Source organism: Mesoplodon mirus, assembly GCF_964341445.2.
Source record: "Mesoplodon mirus genome assembly, chromosome: 7".
Lineage (NCBI taxonomy): Eukaryota > Metazoa > Chordata > Mammalia > Artiodactyla > Ziphiidae > Mesoplodon > Mesoplodon mirus.
Window position 1 is genome coordinate 66,409,596 of NC_138983.1, and position 19,837 is coordinate 66,429,432.

A 19,837-nucleotide genomic window follows, 5' to 3' on the forward strand; every position below is an offset into this window, starting at 1 on the left:
GGATAATAGTGTGGACCCCATAGAGTGTTTTTCATGCAGAATGATAGCAATTTAAGCAACCTTAGGATTCACGTAGTTGAAATTTAAAAAATAGTGATCCTTGGGGGAGGAAAAGGTGGCGATGATGGGTTTTAGAAAGTTGAAAAATACTGCCCTAAAATGTTTTTCCCCTTTGATAGCTTTTTGACAGATTGAGAGATGAAAATCCAGATTTTAGGGAGAAAATTATAGCAGTCAACAGTGAACTCACCCAACCTAAACTGGCTCTTAGTGAAGAAGATAAAGAGATCATCATAGAGTCTACCAATATTATATTCCACTGTGCAGCTACAGTAAGGTTTAATGAAAATTTGAGGTAAGTAAAGGTATTTATATGATATTTGAACTGCAGCACAGTTAAAAGATCTAATTTGAATTCTACTTTTTAGTCAAGTCATTTGAAAGTGTTTTGAAAATGTTTGCTCTCTGTTAATTGTAGCATTCCGTGTCCTACAGAGTATTAAAAGAATTTTCTTTCTCTTCTTAACAGTTTAAAAACATCGGATAGCTAGTATATGTTTATTAGAAGTTGCCATGAATTTATATATGGGGCAGGGAGGAGGCAAGAAATGGGAAGTGTGGAGTAGAAGAAAGAGAAGTTTACCTTGGGTAGGAGTATTAGTCTTAACAACTAATAGTGTTTATTTCCTCTGCCCTCCATTCTTTCAGAAGTGTATACCCCAGCAGCTTTGTCTACTTCACACATATTCATCTGAAAATTTTAAAAAGTTGGGCTCAGGTTTTGCAGAGTAAGATGAAATGGCTTATACATTGAAGTCATACCCTGTTTTTGTTTTAAAACTTCGGTATCAGTGTTAAGGGCAGGGTACATTGGATATAGGTTTACTTTAGAAACGGTTTGGACTTCCTTCAAAATGCCCTATTTCAAGAAAAAAATAACATTTTAAATGGTCACTATGTTTTTAAAAATCTAACAAATACACATTTCAAATGATGGTGCTTAATTCAGAGCATTTTTTGATTTTGTATACAGTTTTATAATGTTAATCTAATTGTATGGTCTTATATCAGTTAAAATGGTGCACACTTCTTTAGGTTTCATAATTGCTTGAAGGCCTCCTTAAAATGTTTTTAAGTTCAATTATGATTATAAAGGGTTTTGAGATTATCCCCCATATTGTCTAAATATAGAAGTATAAACCTTAATCGACAGTGTATAACATGACAGTTCAGTGCCAAAGCATTACAGTGAGTTTTGCCTATATTGCAGGTAAGGACACTGTAATAGTCCCTTAGATTCCTCTAACAATGCTTTATAGTTTCAGGGTGTTTTCTCGCTCATTATTTCATTCCATGCTTAATGTTACCCAATGTAATGTAATGGTCAAATCCATTTTATACTTGAGGAAGCTGAGGCAGCACTGTATAATGGAGAGGGCGTGAGCTTTGGAATTACATACCTTAGTTCTAATCTTGACTTTATCCTTTATTATCTGGTGGTAATAATTTATTTACATTTTAGTTCTTTTTATGCAGCAGTTATGTGTTCAGGATTCAAAAGTGACAAAAGAATCTTATTAGAACTACAGTATAATCTCATTTTCATAAAATATGTGTGTACATAGATGTGTATTTATATACATATCTTTTAATATTGGCTAGTTATTATATTTGGATAGTGCGATTATAGGTAGGTTTTTAATATGAAATAGTCCATCTAACTGGTATTTTTCCCGGTAGTTCTAGCTTTCATTTTTTTCATAACCAAAAGAAAGAGTTCACATAGCCTTATGAAACTGTTTTCAAGGAAAGAGGTATATAGATACCTGATAATTATGGTATAGTCCTCAAAGGGAAAATCAGATGCTTTTGAAGGGGAAATTGTTTTGCAAACAGGCAACATTCATTAGGGTGAAACTCATCCAAGTAACCTTATGAGGAGGACCAAAGTGTAATACTTTTGGGGAATGTTCTCTCCTCTTTCTCTTCCCCTCAGGGTAAGCAAGGTTACCATTAACAAAAGGGAAATCTTTTTATTATTATTCTTTCTTTTTTCACTAGAGATACCATAGTGGAAGGAGGTAGACAGGTGAACAAGAAAATTTGTTGTTCTTCTCTTCCTTGTCAGGGCATGCATATTTACTGACCTAATCCTAGTCTTTAGTTGAAATTATTGTTTTCTGTGGAGCAGTTTTAATGGATATTGATGTCTAAGTGGTGATACATTCTAAAATACTGTAAGTTGACATATAATAACTACTTACAAAACAATTATTCTTTATAACCACTTTTTAAGTTAGCCCACAAATAAAAAATGGTTCAGAGCCTTTACTGCCGGGACAAGAAAATCCAGATTTTACTCCCAACATTATACTCTGTATTTTGGGAGAAATCAAAATAAATTGTACACAGATCCTATTTGCAAAGTCCATATTGTCTTTTAGAGGAAATGGAATATACTTAAATAACCATAAAATAGGATAGAAAATGTGGAGTTACTGAAGAGCATACATTAAAGTGCTGTGAGAGTTGAGAGGTGACAGAGCTCATTTATTTTCAGATATTGTGGTCTATAAATCTTGAAGTGGGAAAAAATGGATATCAAGATTAGGAATTATAAAGAAATACTGACAAAAGATGAGGAGAGAGTGATATTGAGGATAATAAAGGGAGTTACTTAAATAGTTGACCATAGGTATGGTATCTCTTAGTAAGGAAAGTGAAGGTAGAACAGGGCCATTGGACTTGAGAGTAAAGAAGTATCAGGAGACTAAAGACCATGATGAGGATAGAAAAGAGGCTTACGGGCAGAAATGGGAGGACAGATAGTGTGGTCTGGGGAAAATTCATAGTATAAGATTTTAAAGCTAGAGCAATTTTGGGTGAGAGGGCCCAGGGTATGAATATGAGAGTAGGTGTTCAGAAAGGAGTGGAAGTAAAGATAGATGATTTAGAAAAGATCGAGAAACTGTTGAGCCTAAGGGCATGGATTCTCAAACTTTAGAGTGTATTATGAATCTTAAGGATTACTGGAAAATGTGTTTAAAATGCATAGTCTTGGACTGTATTTGCCAAATTCAGACGCTCTAGTTTTGAGATAATACCCAGGAATCCTCATTTTTAATAAGAGCCTAGGGTGTGATTTAAATTACAAATGACTGGATCCCCTACCCTGATTGATTAATTGTCCCCTTAATAGACATCTGTTTCTATATCTTCATTAAGTTAAAAAAAATTCAGCAGCAGTATAGTGATGAGATCTCATGTAGGTAGTATTTTCTCAGAGGTGGGGAAGGGAGTGATGAGGGAGAGATCAGAATGGCCTGGGGAGCTTATATAAGATGTGATTTAAGGGCTTCCGTGCTGGCGCAGTGGTTGGGAGTCCGCCTGCCGATGCAGGGGACACAGGTTCATGCCCCGGTCTGGGAAGATCCCACATGCCGTGGAGCCTGCGCGTCCAGAGCCTGTGCTCCGCAACGGGAGAGGCCACAACAGTGAGAGGCCCGCGTACCGCAAAAAAAAAAAAAAAAAAAGATGTGATTTAAGACACATTAAAAAGTGTCTGAAGATGAGGTCCAGCAATCTGCATTTTTAATAAGCTCACAGGTGTCTGTCAAGCAAAGCATGATCTCTGGTTTAAGGTCTTAGAAGTGTTATCAGCATAGATTTTGAACAGCCCAATATGTCAATAGAAGACAGGTGAATAAGAAAATTTATTGGCAGTTCAAGTTGAGCTTTTTCCTTTATTAAAGTGGTTTCTGTCTACATTAGTGATGGACCATAATTACAAAGATTTGTTCCTTTTTGCTCTCCCCCCCAAAAGCCAGTGTTATATAAGATGAGTTTATGAATCCCCATAACCAAAACATAGTGAGAACTTTATGTTTGTTTGGTACTACTAAATGCTTTCAGATCTAACATGTCAGGGTCTCAGCCTAAAGTTCAAGGTGTACAAATTGGATGGTAGTAAAACAGTGAGGATACTAGCCTGGCAGAGATACTAAGAGTTATTTACATGGGCACAAAATGCCTTCAGGTTTGCGCTGTCAGGTGTGGATGGATGGGAAGAGGTGAGTAGGCAAAGCTCAGGAGTGCTTCCTCTCTCAAGTTATTCCTTATTTTCAGTGACCCAGAAATTCTGTCACCATCCTCAGGAACCTGTAACAAAATATCCTTTGTGTTCTGTTCCCAAAACATCGCTCTCCCTACCACTATTGTTTTGCAAATGCAAAAGAAAATAGCACATTGCCTTATAGTCTAGCGGACAGTATCCTCTCTGTGAAGCGTCTTTTTTGCTGGATATCTATTTAAATAGATTTTCCTCCCTCAGTTGAGATAAGGAAGGAAAAAGATATACTCATGTTTTTAAGATCCCAACCCAATTAGTCCATTAAAAATGTTTTTTCCTTTTAGTATGTTTTCATAGGTTCTCAGATAATATTAAATTAAAAGAAAAAATAAGTCCCAAGAGTTTTTCCTCTCATGAATTATTTCTTATTCCTAGTGACCCAGAACTTGTTGTTCTGTCCTCAGAAACCTGTAACAGGATATTCTCTGTATACCTTTTCCAAAACAGTACCCTCCCCATTCCCACTGTTTTGCAAATGTGATACGCATCAAAGAACTACTTTACAGTCAAGTAGACCAGATTCTATCTGTGACATATCCTGGCCTTTTAAAAGAACAGTTGGATTTTTTTCTTCTTAAATACTGAAAATGTAAGAATTTTGGAAAGTACTCAAAACTATTTTTATTTAAAAAAAATTTTTCTTGTGGTCTGTCTTTGAAAATATGTTTTCTATAAAACGTAAACATAGAATTTGTAATTTTACTTATTGAAACAATTGCCATATTTCTAACTTTTTCATAGTTATAATTTTCATGATGTGATGATATTTCATCATGTTACTATACTGTAATTTATGTCATGTTCACTTAGTATAGCAAATATAGGGAATTTTTCTGAGGGTGTGGAGAAAAGGGAACCCTCCTACACTGTTGGTGGGAATGTAAATTGGTGCAGCCAATTTCTATGGAGAACAGTATGCAAGTTCCTCAAAAACTAAAAATAGAGTTGCCATATGGTCCAGCAATCCCACTCCTGGGCACATATATCTGGACAAAACTATAATTCAAAAAGATATGTGCAACCCTGTGTTCATAGCAGCACTATTTACAATAGCCAAGACATGGAAACAACCTAACTGTCCATCAACAGATGAATGGATAGAGAAGATGTGGTGGTGGTGGTGGTGTGTGTGTGTGTGTGTGTGTGCATGTGTGTGCATACACACACACACAGATATTACTCAACCATGAAAAAGAATGAAATAACACCATTTGCAACTACATGGATGGACCTAGAGATTATCATATTACATGAAGTAAGTCAGAAAGAGAAAGACAAATACCATATGATATCACTTATATGCAGAATCTAAAATATGACACAAATGAACTTATCTACAAAACAAACTGACTCACAGACATAGAGAACAGACTTGTGGTTGCCAAGGGGTAGGGGCGGGGGAGGGTTGGATTGGGAGTTAGGGACTAGAAGATGCAAATTATTATAGATAGAATGGATAAACAACAAGGTCCTAATGTGTACACCAGGAACTGTATTTAATATCCTGTAATAAACCATAATGGAAAAGAATATGAAGAAGAATATATATGTATAACTGAATCACTTTGCTGTACACCAGAAGCTAACACAACGTTGTAAATCAAGTGTACTTCAATTAAAAAACAAAAGCAAAAACACAACCAAAAAACCCAAAAAACAAATTTAGGGAATCTTAATTTCTTTCTGTTTGAAAAATTACGGTTAGAACAAGTTTTTCCTCTCAGTTAATTTCAGTGGGTTAACTAGATTAATAACTCTGTCATTTCTGTAATTCCTGGTACTTTGACCTAGTCTCTTTCAGATCAGTTGTATCAGTTTATAGTGTCACCAACAGTGTATTACTTTGCCAATTTTTTCACAGTATTACTGGTTTTGGGTATTTCAACTTTTTTTCCTTCAAGTAAGTTATAAACAAAAGTATAATAGAAAGCAAAAACTATCCACCCCTTAAGTAATATTTATTGAATGCCTATTTTGGGACTATGTTAAGAATAATGCTGAATACTTGCAAGCTGTTTTGTTTAATTTAACTTTATACAAATCTTAGTAGTTAGTCTCCATTACGTATTCTCCTTTACAGAAGAAGAAATTGAGGCCTGAGTGCTTGAATGACTTTACAAGGTCACCTAATCCTAGCTGATAGGCAGGCTAAACCAGGGTTTGAACCCAGGTCTTATTCCAGAGTCTTGTTTTTAATCCTGTTTCACTTCATAATCTATATATTTAAAAAATATTATTCACACAGATTTTCCATGTTTTTATAGTTGTCAATTATTTTAATGGCTGTATTCTTTCATTGTGATGAGATACCTACTTTATTATACCATTTCATAGTGAATATTTGGGCTCTCTAGGCTTTTGCTATTACTAGATGATGCTTCATCGATTATTTTTCGGCATATATACTTTTGCATTTGTGAAATTATTTACCTCAAATAAATTTCAAGAAGGGAATATATAGATCATCTTGGGGTCTTGCATTTGCCTCTTGTAACAAATGTGTTATAACACCCCTTTGAATTTTGTAAGGTAGTCTCAAAAAGGTGTTTGGGTTAATTGCTACAAAGAGAGAAGTCAGCATACTTTTACTTGATTACATGTTAATATAATTTAATGTTTTTGAGTTTTCTTTGACTGTTTTACCCTTATTGATGACTCTACCATAGCATTTTAAAATTACTTAATGATTCTTACTTCTTCGGGTGGTATAGCCATTCATAAAACAGTATGCTTTCAAAAATTAAGAGGCAAAAGAAGTCTAAAATGACTTCAAAAATGTATGCATAAAAGCCAAAGACTGAAATGATCTGTGTCTACTTCTGGGTAATTTAAAATTTTTAATTTGTGCTTTTATTTTTACAATCCTAATATGAAGTTTATTTTATAATCAGAAAAAATTTAAACACAACTGATAGAATGGTTGTACTTCATGTTGAAATAACACACAAAATCTGAGCTAAGGGATCAGTTGTAAAGAAACAAAAACCTCTTTGTCCCTTTCTGTCTCTGATGCTCTAAAATGGAAATAAGATTTTTTTAACAGGTGAAAAAATGACACAGCTTCCCAATTTTTTATTGTCACTTTTTCTTTTACAGAGATGCTGTTCAGTTAAATGTGATTGCTACACGACAGCTTATTCTGCTTGCACAACAGATGAAGAATCTGGAAGTGTTCATGCATGTATCAACGGCATATGCCTACTGCAATCGAAAGCATATTGATGAAGTAGTCTATCCACCCCCTGTGGATCCCAAGAAGCTGATTGATTCTTTAGAGTACGTTTGTTTGAAATTTATATACATTTGCTTTGACCTCAAACTTTGGATCCGAGTTTATCTATTTACATGTATCTCTTGGTCTGTTTCAGTTTCTGTCTCTAAATCTCCACCCACACTTATGTATACATTTATCTCTTACTTATTCAACAAATTATTGTGTATCTACTATGTTGTTTTTATTGTATAGATTTGTACTTAAATGACTCTCCATAAAGTCAATGTGTAAAGTCAGTGTAGAGCTTTCACTTTTGACCAGGTGTGATGGTTGGAGGAAAGCCTCTGAACAACTCATCCATGGTATTAGAGTCTCTGTTTTTCCGAGGAATCAATCTTAGCCTCTAAGAAGTGCCTGATATCCATGGAGACTAATGACTGCCTATTCAATAGCAAGGTCTAATTTATTAAAAGATTATCCTTTTATTTTGCCCAATGGAGTACAGTTGACCCTTGAACAACACGGGTTTGAACTATGTGGGTTCACTTATATGCAGATTTTTTTCAATAAATAAGTACTCTATCACTACACAATCTGCAGTTGGTTGAATCTTTTGATGCAGAACCACGATACAGAGGGCTGACTGTAGAGTTATATGTGGATTTTTGACTGCGCAGGGGTCAATGCCCCGACCCCATGTTTTTCAAGTGTCAACTGTATATCTACAGAGGGGGCTTGAATTATTAGGGAATTGGAGGAGTCATGGTCCTTTAATTGATACTCCTAGTGTTTTTTGTCATCTTTCTGAGGACTAGGATCCTGTCATCAATTATTACTTGAGAAATGTTTGCATTTGATGGATACAAATAGGCATGGCCAGGATTTCATTTGCTTCAGCCTTTACTTTCTCATCGAGTGAAACAAACAGTATCAGAGCAAGAATAAATAGAGGGTCTTTTCTTTTATAGACAATAATTATAGAAAATTCCAGTATCCATATCTTCACATATTTGTTAATCGTCATATAATATTCCTGTGGGCTTTATCCTCCTTTATTCTGTTTGCTCTTTGGTCTCTTTTCTTCCAAGGAATCCTATTCACGTTCAGCTCTTCAGTTACCATCCCCTGTTTTCTCAGTCGAATTCTTTTCTTCCCAAGGGTGCTACAGAATGTTGGTAGCTCCTTCTCCAAGTTTTCTTCTAAAATAAACACATAAGTCCATTTCTTTAAGGCTTTCCTGGAAATATGAGGGAGTTGACAGATTTGTAAGAAAACTAATAAGTATGGGAGCTTACTGAGACATTCTTATGGTAATTCCCTGGTTTCTGTTTTCTAATTCGTTTCTTAGATGGTCCCAAATGTCTACCTCATTTTCCTCAGGTCAGTAGGCAGAAGTGTTTAATATCTCTGGGAAAAGCTGGGTGTGGAAGTTAATAAATCTTTTTACTTTTTCTCTTATTAGCAGTTTGTATATCCATACATCGAAGTTGCTGAGAAAGAGCCTATAACCTTCTAATTCTATTATTTCCTTTCTTTGCTTACAAAGAAATCTGACCAACTGGCCAACAGATAATTTTAGGATAACTCATAGATTGGCTCTGTAAACTCACTCCAGTGATGAGGCTTACTGACTCTAAAAGTCTTTCCTTGGTTTAGCCAGTTTTGTTTTGTTTTGGGTTTTTTTTTTTTGCGGTACTCGGGCCTCTCACTGTTGTGGCCTCTCCCGTTGCGGAGCACAAGCTCCGGACACGCAGGCTCAGCGGCCACGGCTCACGGGCCCAGCTGCTCCACGGCATGTGGGATCTTCCTGGACCGGGGCATGAACCCATGTCCCCTGCATCGGCAGGTGGACTCTCAACCACTGCGCCACCAGGGAAGCCCTTGTTTTTTTTTAATATAGCAACTCTCTCTTCCATTTTTCAAAGTTCATCTCGAACTATGGAATTTTTCCTAAGTTGAGTAGCAACCTCCCTTTAATTTTGTTAGTGTTCTTTTCCTTCTGCATGCAAAAAGTACTTCCACATACAGAAGAAAGTTTATCTTGATAGTCTCCATTTTATGCATCCTTATCAGTTAGTATGGGTATCATTTGTGCACTGATAGAATACTTAGTATGCATACAAGTATGCATTGTATTATAGACAGGAAGAAAAACTATCTGAAAACAAGTACATAATGTATTGGAATTAGAAATTTAGACTGGAAAAGACTATAGAGATCACCTAGCCTCTTACAGATTATCACCTCCTCTTACAGATTATCATAGTAGAACTTTTCTTCAGAGACACTGAGAGAATTGGAGGAATTTTGTGACTTCATAGTAGGTTGCTAATTGAATTTTTATAGCGTGGTTCAATTTATTTTTATCATTTACCCCAGTATTTGTTAGTGTTGCTAATGAGAGCATAACAATTTTTAGTGCTTCACCTTAAATATTTAGATTACTAGATCTTTTGTGTTGATTGTAAATATATGTTCATTTAAAAGGTATATAATTTACATGTTATGCTGTTATGGTGATTATATACAAACCTATAATTCCTAATCTGAAACCCTTGGGACCAGATGTATTTTAGAATTTATTTAGACTTTAGAAAGGAAATAATAATCTATGTATTGTGTAATATGAAATAACTTCAACTGGATTCGGGGTAGCACCCCTCATCAAACACATATGAAGTATATGAATACTTACAACTAAATAATGTTTTTTTAAAAAAAAAAGACCATAAATCAGTTCTGGTTCACTTTTGCTACCTACCATATGATTTATGAAAGAACTCTTGGTTTTCAGACCTTTGTGGATATAGAAACTGGATATAAGAGATATGGAGTTCTGGTTGATATTTTATGAAAGTAAAGCTAATTTCCATTTTTTTAGTATAAGTTGTTGTCAAATCACTTGAGTCAGAGCAACAGATATGTTTGAAATATGCCAAGTGGTTTTTCATTTTATAGTAAAACATCCGAAAATATTTTTGCATGCAATTTCTTTGTTTACCAGGTGGATGGATGACGGCCTAGTAAATGATATCACGCCAAAATTGATAGGAGACAGACCTAATACATACATATACACAAAAGCATTGGCAGAGTATGTTGTACAACAAGAAGGAGCAAAGCTAAATGTGGCGATTGTAAGGCCATCAATTGTTGGTGCCAGTTGGAAAGAACCTTTTCCAGTAAGTTGTTAGAAATCTTTGTAAATAATTGGAATTGGGAATTTTAAGGCATAATTCTGTACAAAAAGATTTGGCAATTTTTTATGAGCAGGTTTTGTTTACTGAACATGGCTTACTATGGCAAAGTTGTTTCTATTTGTAGAAAGAGACACTCTTATTGGTACTTTTATTTCTAATGTAATGCTGTACGTATAGATACGCAGATCAATTTTTAAAATGTTAATTGAAAATTAAATCGAAGGCTATGGTGTTGTCTGGAGTCAAAGGAGACCATGAGTTTTCTTCATGATTGATGAGGGATTGGACTCTGACAAGTCAACATTTGTTGGCTTTTAAAATTATTTGCAGATTAGTTTCCCTTGCGGAGGTGAAGGAAATAGAGATGAGAATATTCAGATCTTATTTTATTTCATTTGCTTTTTAGTACCAAAAAGAGGCGGGCCTTCCAAGAGGTTGACTCCTCCCTGTATAGATTACAAGCTAAGGAAGATAAGAGATTTCTGTGATCTGCTGTAGAAAGCAAGGCATTATGGTATTTGTGAATCCCTGAAATAAGAGAAAACATAAGAGATAAATTGATTTAGGAAAAACTTAGGTCTCTGTAATGGTAGTAAATGATAGTATCTCTTCTGTTGCTTTGGCATTATTCTGTTTTCTTCTGTTTTATTCAGTAATTTTGAGGAGGATTTACCATTTCCCTCAATCTCAGGCTACTGCCTTAGTAAATAGCACAAAATCAAACTTAAACAGCCATCATTTAGCTAAAATATTTGACAGATATAAACTCCTTTTTTAAAAATTCTCTTTGCAGAGAGTTAATGGAAGAGTGGGTAGCCCTTTGAAAACGATTTTACTTAGTCATTTGCAATCTCAGAGGAAGACTGCTTCTATTTAAGATGGGGAGAAATATTCTGGCCTGAATCTAGTCTGTTCTTTAGTTTTTAGAAGAAAACTACCAAGTATATATGTAGAGTTATAGATTTCAAATGATAAATCTCTAGTTTCATAATATTTCTAAGCTCCCTCCCTTTTTTTAATTTTTGGTATTAGGGATGGATTGATAACTTTAATGGACCAAGTGGTCTCTTTATTGCGGTAAGTAAGCCTTTTGTTTTGTTGAATATTCTGTACTTTTTTTCTGTTTTCTGTGTATCTGTATATTGTGTATATGTGCTTTGGCTTATATATCTTAAGGTGTTGTTTTTAATTTCAACAAAGGCAGGGAAAGGAATTCTTCGAACAATGCGTGCCTCCAACAATGCCCTTGCAGATCTTGTTCCTGTAGATGTAGTTGTCAACATGAGTCTTGCGGCAGCCTGGTATTCCGGAGTTAATAGGTATATGAGATGACAATGTCGCTTGTTAAATATATAATAACTGAGATGGGAATACTAATGTTAAATAATCCCTCATTACTGATATTTATCAGTTTTATTAACCCATACCAATATTATATAGGCATTATCACTTTCAACTGCAAGAGTTGGTTTAAATAGACGATGAAGTGGTTCCATCAGCAATTATTAAGAATTGACATAAATTCTTGTGTACTACCCACAGGATGGACAAGGTCATTAGAAATTAAAAAAAAAAAAAAGAAAACATGATTTTTTTTTAATCCAAACTAGAACTTGGTATAAACTTGGCATATATAAAGAGCTAAAATTGGCAGAGAATGGCTTACATATATCAAACATGCACACTAAAGCACTTTAATCAACTCATGGGCCTCCTTTTAAAAGGGACTAGTAGCATTTACAGGTAACACCTAAGCCTGAACACCTAAGCTTCTCAATAACTTTTTTTCTAAATAATAAACTGCCCTTATTTTTGAAGTCAGTATTCTATATCTTAAAAAGGAGGGATATGATTATATGAATATATTGTTTCTGGTGAAAGGGAACTCAATTCATAATTTTTTCAGCTAGAGCCTCTGAAAATGGGAAGGAGATAGGAAGAGCTGAGGTTGTTTGTTGTTCCTTTTCCTCGCATGAAAAACAGACACTCCTGCTAATACAAAGAAGAAAATATGAAGTTTATATTATTTTTTATAAATAATTTTTTAGTAGGTTAGGGAAAAAGGGTAGTGTAAATAGTCGTTCAGACACAAAAATTAATCCTTTAAAGATAATATTTTAAATATTCACTGTAGAAAAGGTACCCATCATCCTCATTTCTTCCTACTTAAGTATCATGTAAGATTTAGATTGGTTAAGTTTAGCCTCTTTTTATGTTTCATTGCTTTGATCTTTGTCTTTGCAGACCAAGAAACATCATGGTGTATAATTGTACAACAGGCAGCACTAATCCTTTCCACTGGGGTGAAATTGGTATGATTTTACCTGTGTTTTTGAATGTTAGAATAAATTTTAAAGAACTTAAAATGTTCACTGAGTTTGTACGTTAGAATAACCCATGAGGCATTAAAGCCACCAGTTACCAATTTATTCTTATTTTAATTACCATGTTAGAATATCTACTAGTACTGCCTTTTGGTCCTTAATAATGTTTCATAAATTTTAAAATATCCTGCTGTATATTCCTTCCTCATCCCACCCTTGTCTGACCCTTACTATTTCTCTGCTGCCATTTGCAGCAACGCCTATAGATACTCGTGGTATGGAAATAATGCTTTTTTCCTCCCTCGTGGGTACTCTCAATCCTGATGTTCCCTGTTCACAGGCAGTATCACTTCCAACTACAAGAGTTGGTATATTGTAGGAGATAGCTAGTTGTCCTAAGAGTAATAACTGAAGGAATTAGCAAGTAGAATACATGTTGCCAGAATATTTTCTATTACATTTATTAATCTGTTTAAATTCACAGATTCACAGCAGGTACTGTGTATGCTATGTTACTTGTTTTAGAATAGAAATAGTATAACTTAAAGGCCTACTTAAATTGAATCATTTTTAAGTTGTTGGTATATGTTTTCAAATTTAAAGTAAAATGTATTTACAGTGTTGATTTAGTACTAGGTCTTATTTTACCTCTAATTGAACAATTTTTGTTACCCTTGAGGAGCGATTTGATTTTAAAGTAAATCTTTGTCTTTCATCCTAGGGTTTTTTATGGCATTTTTATTTCAATTGAAAGATTGACTGTTAGAGCATATAAGAAAAAAAAATCTAGGGTGCTTTTAATTTTATGATAATTATTTGTATTCTTTTAAGAATTTTGAAACACTTTAATGAGTTAGGTTTTTTGTAGTCTTTCATTGTGTTATGAAGTTTAGCAAAAATCAAGTTGAGCTTTATTTTAGTGAATATTCCAGTATACATTTCCATTGAAGTATTAACATACATAATAGATTTGATTATTTTGATATTGCATAACCTAAATAAATTACAACAGAAGTTAATTTGGGGTTGTTTTAAGCTTGTTGATATATGTTAATTTGAGCAACTTAATTATTCACAAGCAAAGGATGGTGGTTTCCCTTTTCTTTTTTAAGTAAGTACAGTAATAAGAATCTGGAAAGAGGAACAGAAAGAAAGAAGCTATCGTGAGAGGTGAAATATAGAAAGTGACATTGTAAACTGATGTAGGTAAAACACTAAAAGGATTTTTAAGAGTGAATTTTAGCAAAAATTCATTCATCTAATTAAAATTCATAAATAGTGGCAGTTCTAAAACCATTTGAGTTCAGCAGTCTAATACCCATATTCTCTTAGCTACTATAGAAAATGGAAAAGTTTGTTTTTTAAATGAGCAAACTCTTATATCTTTGGTAAAATATTTTGCTTTGTAAAAACGTGTTTTTTTTTTTTTTCAAAACTTCATTACATGGTTATTATCAAAGCTGTTACACAACTTTTCTTCCTCAGAATACCATGTAATTTCCACTTTCAAGAGGAATCCTCTCGAACAGGCCTTCAGACGGCCCAATGTAAATCTAACCTCCAATCACCTTTTATATCATTACTGGATTGCTGTAAGCCATAAGGCCCCAGCATTCCTGTATGATATCTACCTCAGGATGACTGGAAGAAGCCCAAGGTAATGGTGACTAGCTCTGTCTTCTCTGTTCCTCTGACTGTTAAGCAACCCATGCTTACACTAAAATGCATATTAACTCTGTATTTGTTTATGCTTATGATAAGGCTTAATGGCCTTTTGTGAATGAGAAGACTCTTGAATTTAAGAATTTGTCAGAAAAGCAAAGGTGGTATTATAATTCACTGTTCTAAAGTTTGAATGATAAATTATTGTCATGTGCTGAATTCTAGGTCTAACTTCAGGTATTTTTTCTGAATAACAAATAACATTCAAAATGCTTTGACGCTTATTTTTCCTACAGGATATTATCTAAATCATTCCTTCAAGATGAATCCTTTAAACCAAGTATTCAGGCGCCCCAATATTAAGTTGTATTCCAACAACTTATTGCTTCATTATTGGAAGGGTGTCAGACATACAGTACCTGCATTATTGCTCGATCTTGCACTCAGGTTGACAGGTCAGAAACCGTGGTAAGAAGAATAGCAGTAAATACACTATGTATTGGTAAGGTGGTGGAAGCTTGCTGGAGAGACAAAAAGTCGCTAGCATGAGCTTTACCTTTAGAATTACTAACCTGATTAATTACAATCACAGTCAGGATGCTAGGACATTTCTTAGAAATTAAGGATATTTGGGGAGACTAACTGTGGATCTCATCTTATTGGGCCATTGATCCTCCAGAATCCCATAATATAGGAAATGTCCAGCGTCAAGGTTGTCATTGTTATTATAAGCTGAAATTGAGCCCTTCTCTCCCCGTTAAAAACTTGGAGGTGAGTTTTATAGGGGATTAAGGGTTAAATGTTTTGCTTTAAGTGGATTGTGCAGTTTTATATGAAAAAACCTAGGATGCTTCTAGAAAATTAACTGCTTGAGCTCTCTCAGCTTCCTATTCAGCTTATAATATCGTAATTACCGTTTTTGACTAATTTTTAAGATTGAGAATTTAAAACAAATGGAAAACTTTCTATTATAGTTGTTATGGCCTTTCTTTCTTTTCTTTTTTATTGAAACCCCACAAACTTAAATAAAGTAATCCTACTGTCTTTACCACAATTATAGTGAAATGTACTATAAAAATATTTATTTTTTTAACTACATTGGCATTATAGTGGAGCCTTTGATTAGAGAGTTCAGGATTTGAGTATTTATGTATAAAGAAGATGCTGATTCCAGAACTTCCATCAACTGCTCCAAAAAAAGTGAGGTATCTTCCAGTTATAGTGTATCAGGATCTGAGTTACATGTAGGGAATTTTCTGTGGATTCAGTTGTCCCTTATGTTTCTAACCCTGTATGTTAAATATTGAAATACAAGAGAGGTGTTGAATTGCACAACTTTAGCATAGGTAAAGAAATACTCAGTGGAAAGAAGATCCAAAATACATTAAAACTATCTTCAAGTTTTCCTAGAATGATCTGCAAAGTGCAGTATTTGTCATTGGCAACATTCTTTCGTGGCTAAAAAGCAGATGTAAATTTATGAGTGATGGCAGTGATGCTGTCTTGATATTAATAAAGTTGTTGCAAATTAGAGCAGAACAATCAAAACTAGGTCAAAAAAGTAAAATAAGTTAAATATATCACAGTGCCTTACACAGAAAATGGGGCTTAGTAAACTTAAAAAATGAATGAAGAGCCAAAGTTTATTAAATAATTTATAGTAGATGTTGCTACATAACAAATCATCTCAAATTTAGTGGCTTAAAACAGCAGTAGTCATTTTATTTCTTTCAGGATCTGGAATTCAGGAAGGAATCCACTGGGCAGCTTTGTCTTAGAGGTCTTTCATGTGATTGTGGTCAGATGGAGCTGAAAGGGGGGCGTGCAGTGGAACAGCTGATATCATTGTTTCTTCATATTGTGTCAGGATCTCTTCATAGAGTCTCTTTGCAAGGACCAGTGGTAGCCTTAGGGGAATTGGACTACTTACATGGCAACTGAAGGCTTCAAGGAAAAGTGCTTCAGCAGGCAAGGTGGAAGCTATGTGCATTTTCTGACCTACCTAAGGAAATCATGCAGCACTACTTCCACCTCATTCTTTTAGTCACAGGCGAGTCACAGATCCTCCAAGATCGAAGAAGAAGGGATATAGAGAATAGTCAAGATCATCTTGTAAATGAACGGGTGAGATGAAAGGTATTGTTGCAGCCATTTTTGGAAAGTGCAGTCTACTATAGTCAGGCCTCTGGTGCAAACAATTCATATTCCTCCCACATGGAAAATACTCTTGCCTTTTCCCCCCAAAACCTCTCTGACATCAGCTTGAAGCCAGTGTGGTCAGCGAAATCTGGTAAATTGTGGATGAAGCTCTTCAGGAGTGTTTTTTCAGGTATAGTTCCTCAAGTATTAATCTGAAAACCTGTGAACTAAAGTGACAGGTTACCTGCTGCCCGTCCACCCAACATATAATAGTGAGACAAGCATAGGAAATACTTTAGACAGTCTTGTTCGAAAGAGAGAAAAAGAGAGGCATGCAGCAATCACTGGTCCATAACAGTTCTGCATTCCAGCAGGGTCCTGTTTGATGGTTTCTTAGTTAGGGTTCATTCCCACTCCCTGGTGGTTTTCTGAGGCTTTTGGCTCTCCCCTCTGAGTCATCCTTCTATTCCCGTAAAAAAAATGGCCTGTGTTTGCAACTGAATAGCCTTCCTACCCTACTTCCTGCCTGTAAAAAGTTGGGAATCTTCAGGGCAGGGATTGGCAAACTTTCTGTAAAGGGCCATATAGTAAATATTTTAGCCTTTGTGAGCCATGGATTCTGTTGTAACTACTTAACTCTGCTGTTAAATGTAGCTTCCACCTTGTAACTACTCAATTCTGCAGCCTTAGGCAATATGTAAATGAATAAGCATGACTGTGTTCCAATCAGACTTTTTTTACAAAAACAGGTGGATTTGGCCCCTAAGCTCTGGTTTGCTGGCCCTTGATCCAGAGGCCTCTTTTCATTTGGTACTGTCTCTGTCCTTTTAAGTGTAAACTGATAGGATTCCTTTTAAAACTGTGTGGGTTTCCCATGTATCTATTTTAAAACAATCCACTCCATTAGACCAAAGCCCACGTATCTTTTTGAGACATACCCTTCTCTATCTTGGGTTCCTTATGAGGTTGCTGTGGGATAGCACTCTTGGATCTTAGATCCTTAGACTCTTACATCCTGCCTCTTAAACAATAGAGCTTATCTAAGACATGTCTTTAACATCTAGAGTGAAACTTTTGTTTGTCTGAAAGGTTCTATGAAGTATACTACCTTAAATCTTTCTGAGGTCCTAACAAAGAATCTTATATTTACATTCTGGATTTGATCTATCCCCAGAAGATGTTTCTTAAAGAATTCCTGGCTGGAATTTTACATTCCTTCCAAATTGCACCCAAACAGATAGTTCATTTTTTAAGATCATCTTTGTCCTCTTTGAGGAAATCTTAGCTAGATCATCGAGTTTATTAGATAACATTTTCTATTTTCCATGTGACCACAGGTGACAGTTTTGTTCTTTTAACTTCCAACATTATTTTCCTCATTTACCTTGAAACTCTCACCAACAGTTTCCTTAGAGCCCTTTTAGTTTTTCCACTAACACTCTTGGTCCTTCCAGGTTTTAGCAGTGGTTTCAAGGGCTTTCCAGTTTCTGTCTGCCCCCTAATCCTAAAGTCAGTACTGCATGTTTTAGATTTTTATTATAGCAGTCCCTCACTCCCAGTACTGATATCTGTTCCCATTATTTGTGCTGCATAACAAATCTTTCAGTTCCCATTATTTGTGCTGCATAGCAAATCTTTCAAATTTAGTATCTTTCTTTTTTTAAAAAAATTGAGATCTAATTGACATCAAACTTAGTATCTTAAAACAGTAATCATTTATTGCTCATGATTTCTGTGGGTCAGAAATTCTAGAAGCCTTTGATGGGGTGGTTTTTTTCTCAGGATCTTTCAAGTGGTTGCAGTCACAGGGGCTGGAGCAGGTACACTGTAGGAATGGTAAAGGAGAGAAAGGGTACAGAGCAGCTGGGTGGCTAGGCATCTTTCTCTCTTCATATAGTCTCAGAGCCTCTCAGTGTGGTCTCTACACGTGGACTAATTTGGGCCTCCTCACAGCCTGGCAGCCTCAGGGGGAGTTGGACAGCATACATGACCTCTGAAGGCTTCAAGGGTGAGTATTCCAGTGAGCAAGGCAGAAAGCTACATCACTTTTTCTTACCTCCCCACGGAAGTCACACAGTGTCACTTCCACCTCATTCTTTTTGTATAAGTTACCTTCACCTCTTAATGGGGTGATAATTAAGGTGATATTATAGGTGAACATGTAAGATGGGAGATAATATTTACAGCCACCTTTGGAAATTAAAATTTGCAACAAATAGGAAGCATCAAATAAAGAATCTTCTTACCTGAGGTTTGTCCTGTACAAGGCTTCCTAAGTATCAAAGCAGGAATGCTTTGGGAGCCTATATTGTAAAAGCAACAAGAGACATAAAGGTTTTTTATTTAGGCAATATTATAAATGTTAAATATAAATATAGTAACTTTATATTAATTTATATGTAATATAAATTACATATTTACAAATATAAATATATCATTTATATTATTTAATTTGTTCAGATATTTACTGAGCAAGGTACTGGCCTCTATACCTTATATTGGGGCCTTAATATAATGCCTACTTCTGCATTAAACTAATGTCAGTCATGTCATTCGTGGTGTCCAGTTTACTCATTTACATTATTCTGAGTACCAGCTAGATAAAAATCTGACTTACTGTATATCTTGACATAATTTAAAAATTATACACATCATATGGATTACTGATTAATAGTCACTGGGGACTAGAATGCATGATATTATCACATGTAGAAGCAGTATAAATTATTTACTCTAGCTCTTGAAATGTAGTAGATATTTCATCACTCTTAAAATGGTATTTAAAAAAATATTTCCATTGTCTTGTTTTTTTTTATTATTTAGCTTAACTTTCTCCAGCTTAACTTCTCTGAATCTGATATTTTTTATCTTTGTGATTCTCAGTGGAGGACAATTTTGCCTCCCTCAAGGGACATTGGACAATTTTTGGAGATGTTTTTAGTTATCACAACTGGGGGATGGGTGCTGCTAGCATCTAGTGGGTAGAGTGCACAGGACAGCCCCCTACCACAAATAATTATCTGCCCTAAGATGTCTATAGTGCTGAGGTTGAGAAACCCTGGACTAGATGACCATTAAGATCTTGCCCGCCTCTAAAAGATTGTGATTATTTTTTACAGGTTGCTGTAATAAAGAATAAATACTCAGAACATACATGGCAGTGTAGTCC

General features: G+C 35.0%; 1 protein-coding gene across 3 annotated transcripts in view; it reads left to right on the plus strand.

Moving 5' to 3' along the window:
- Window positions 1-19,837, plus strand: part of FAR1 (fatty acyl-CoA reductase 1) — a 75,188-nt gene that overhangs the window by 44,653 nt on the left and 10,698 nt on the right. For all 3 annotated transcript variants that reach the window (XM_082627919.1, XM_082627920.1, XM_082627921.1), the window contains 7 exons: window positions 180-355; window positions 7,226-7,405; window positions 10,348-10,525; window positions 11,576-11,620; window positions 11,744-11,862; window positions 12,788-12,855; window positions 14,353-14,524. In XM_082627919.1, coding sequence (XP_082484045.1) covers window positions 180-355; window positions 7,226-7,405; window positions 10,348-10,525; window positions 11,576-11,620; window positions 11,744-11,862; window positions 12,788-12,855; window positions 14,353-14,524 — 938 coding nt within the window. The remainder of the gene's footprint in view (window positions 1-179; window positions 356-7,225; window positions 7,406-10,347; window positions 10,526-11,575; window positions 11,621-11,743; window positions 11,863-12,787; window positions 12,856-14,352; window positions 14,525-19,837) is intronic.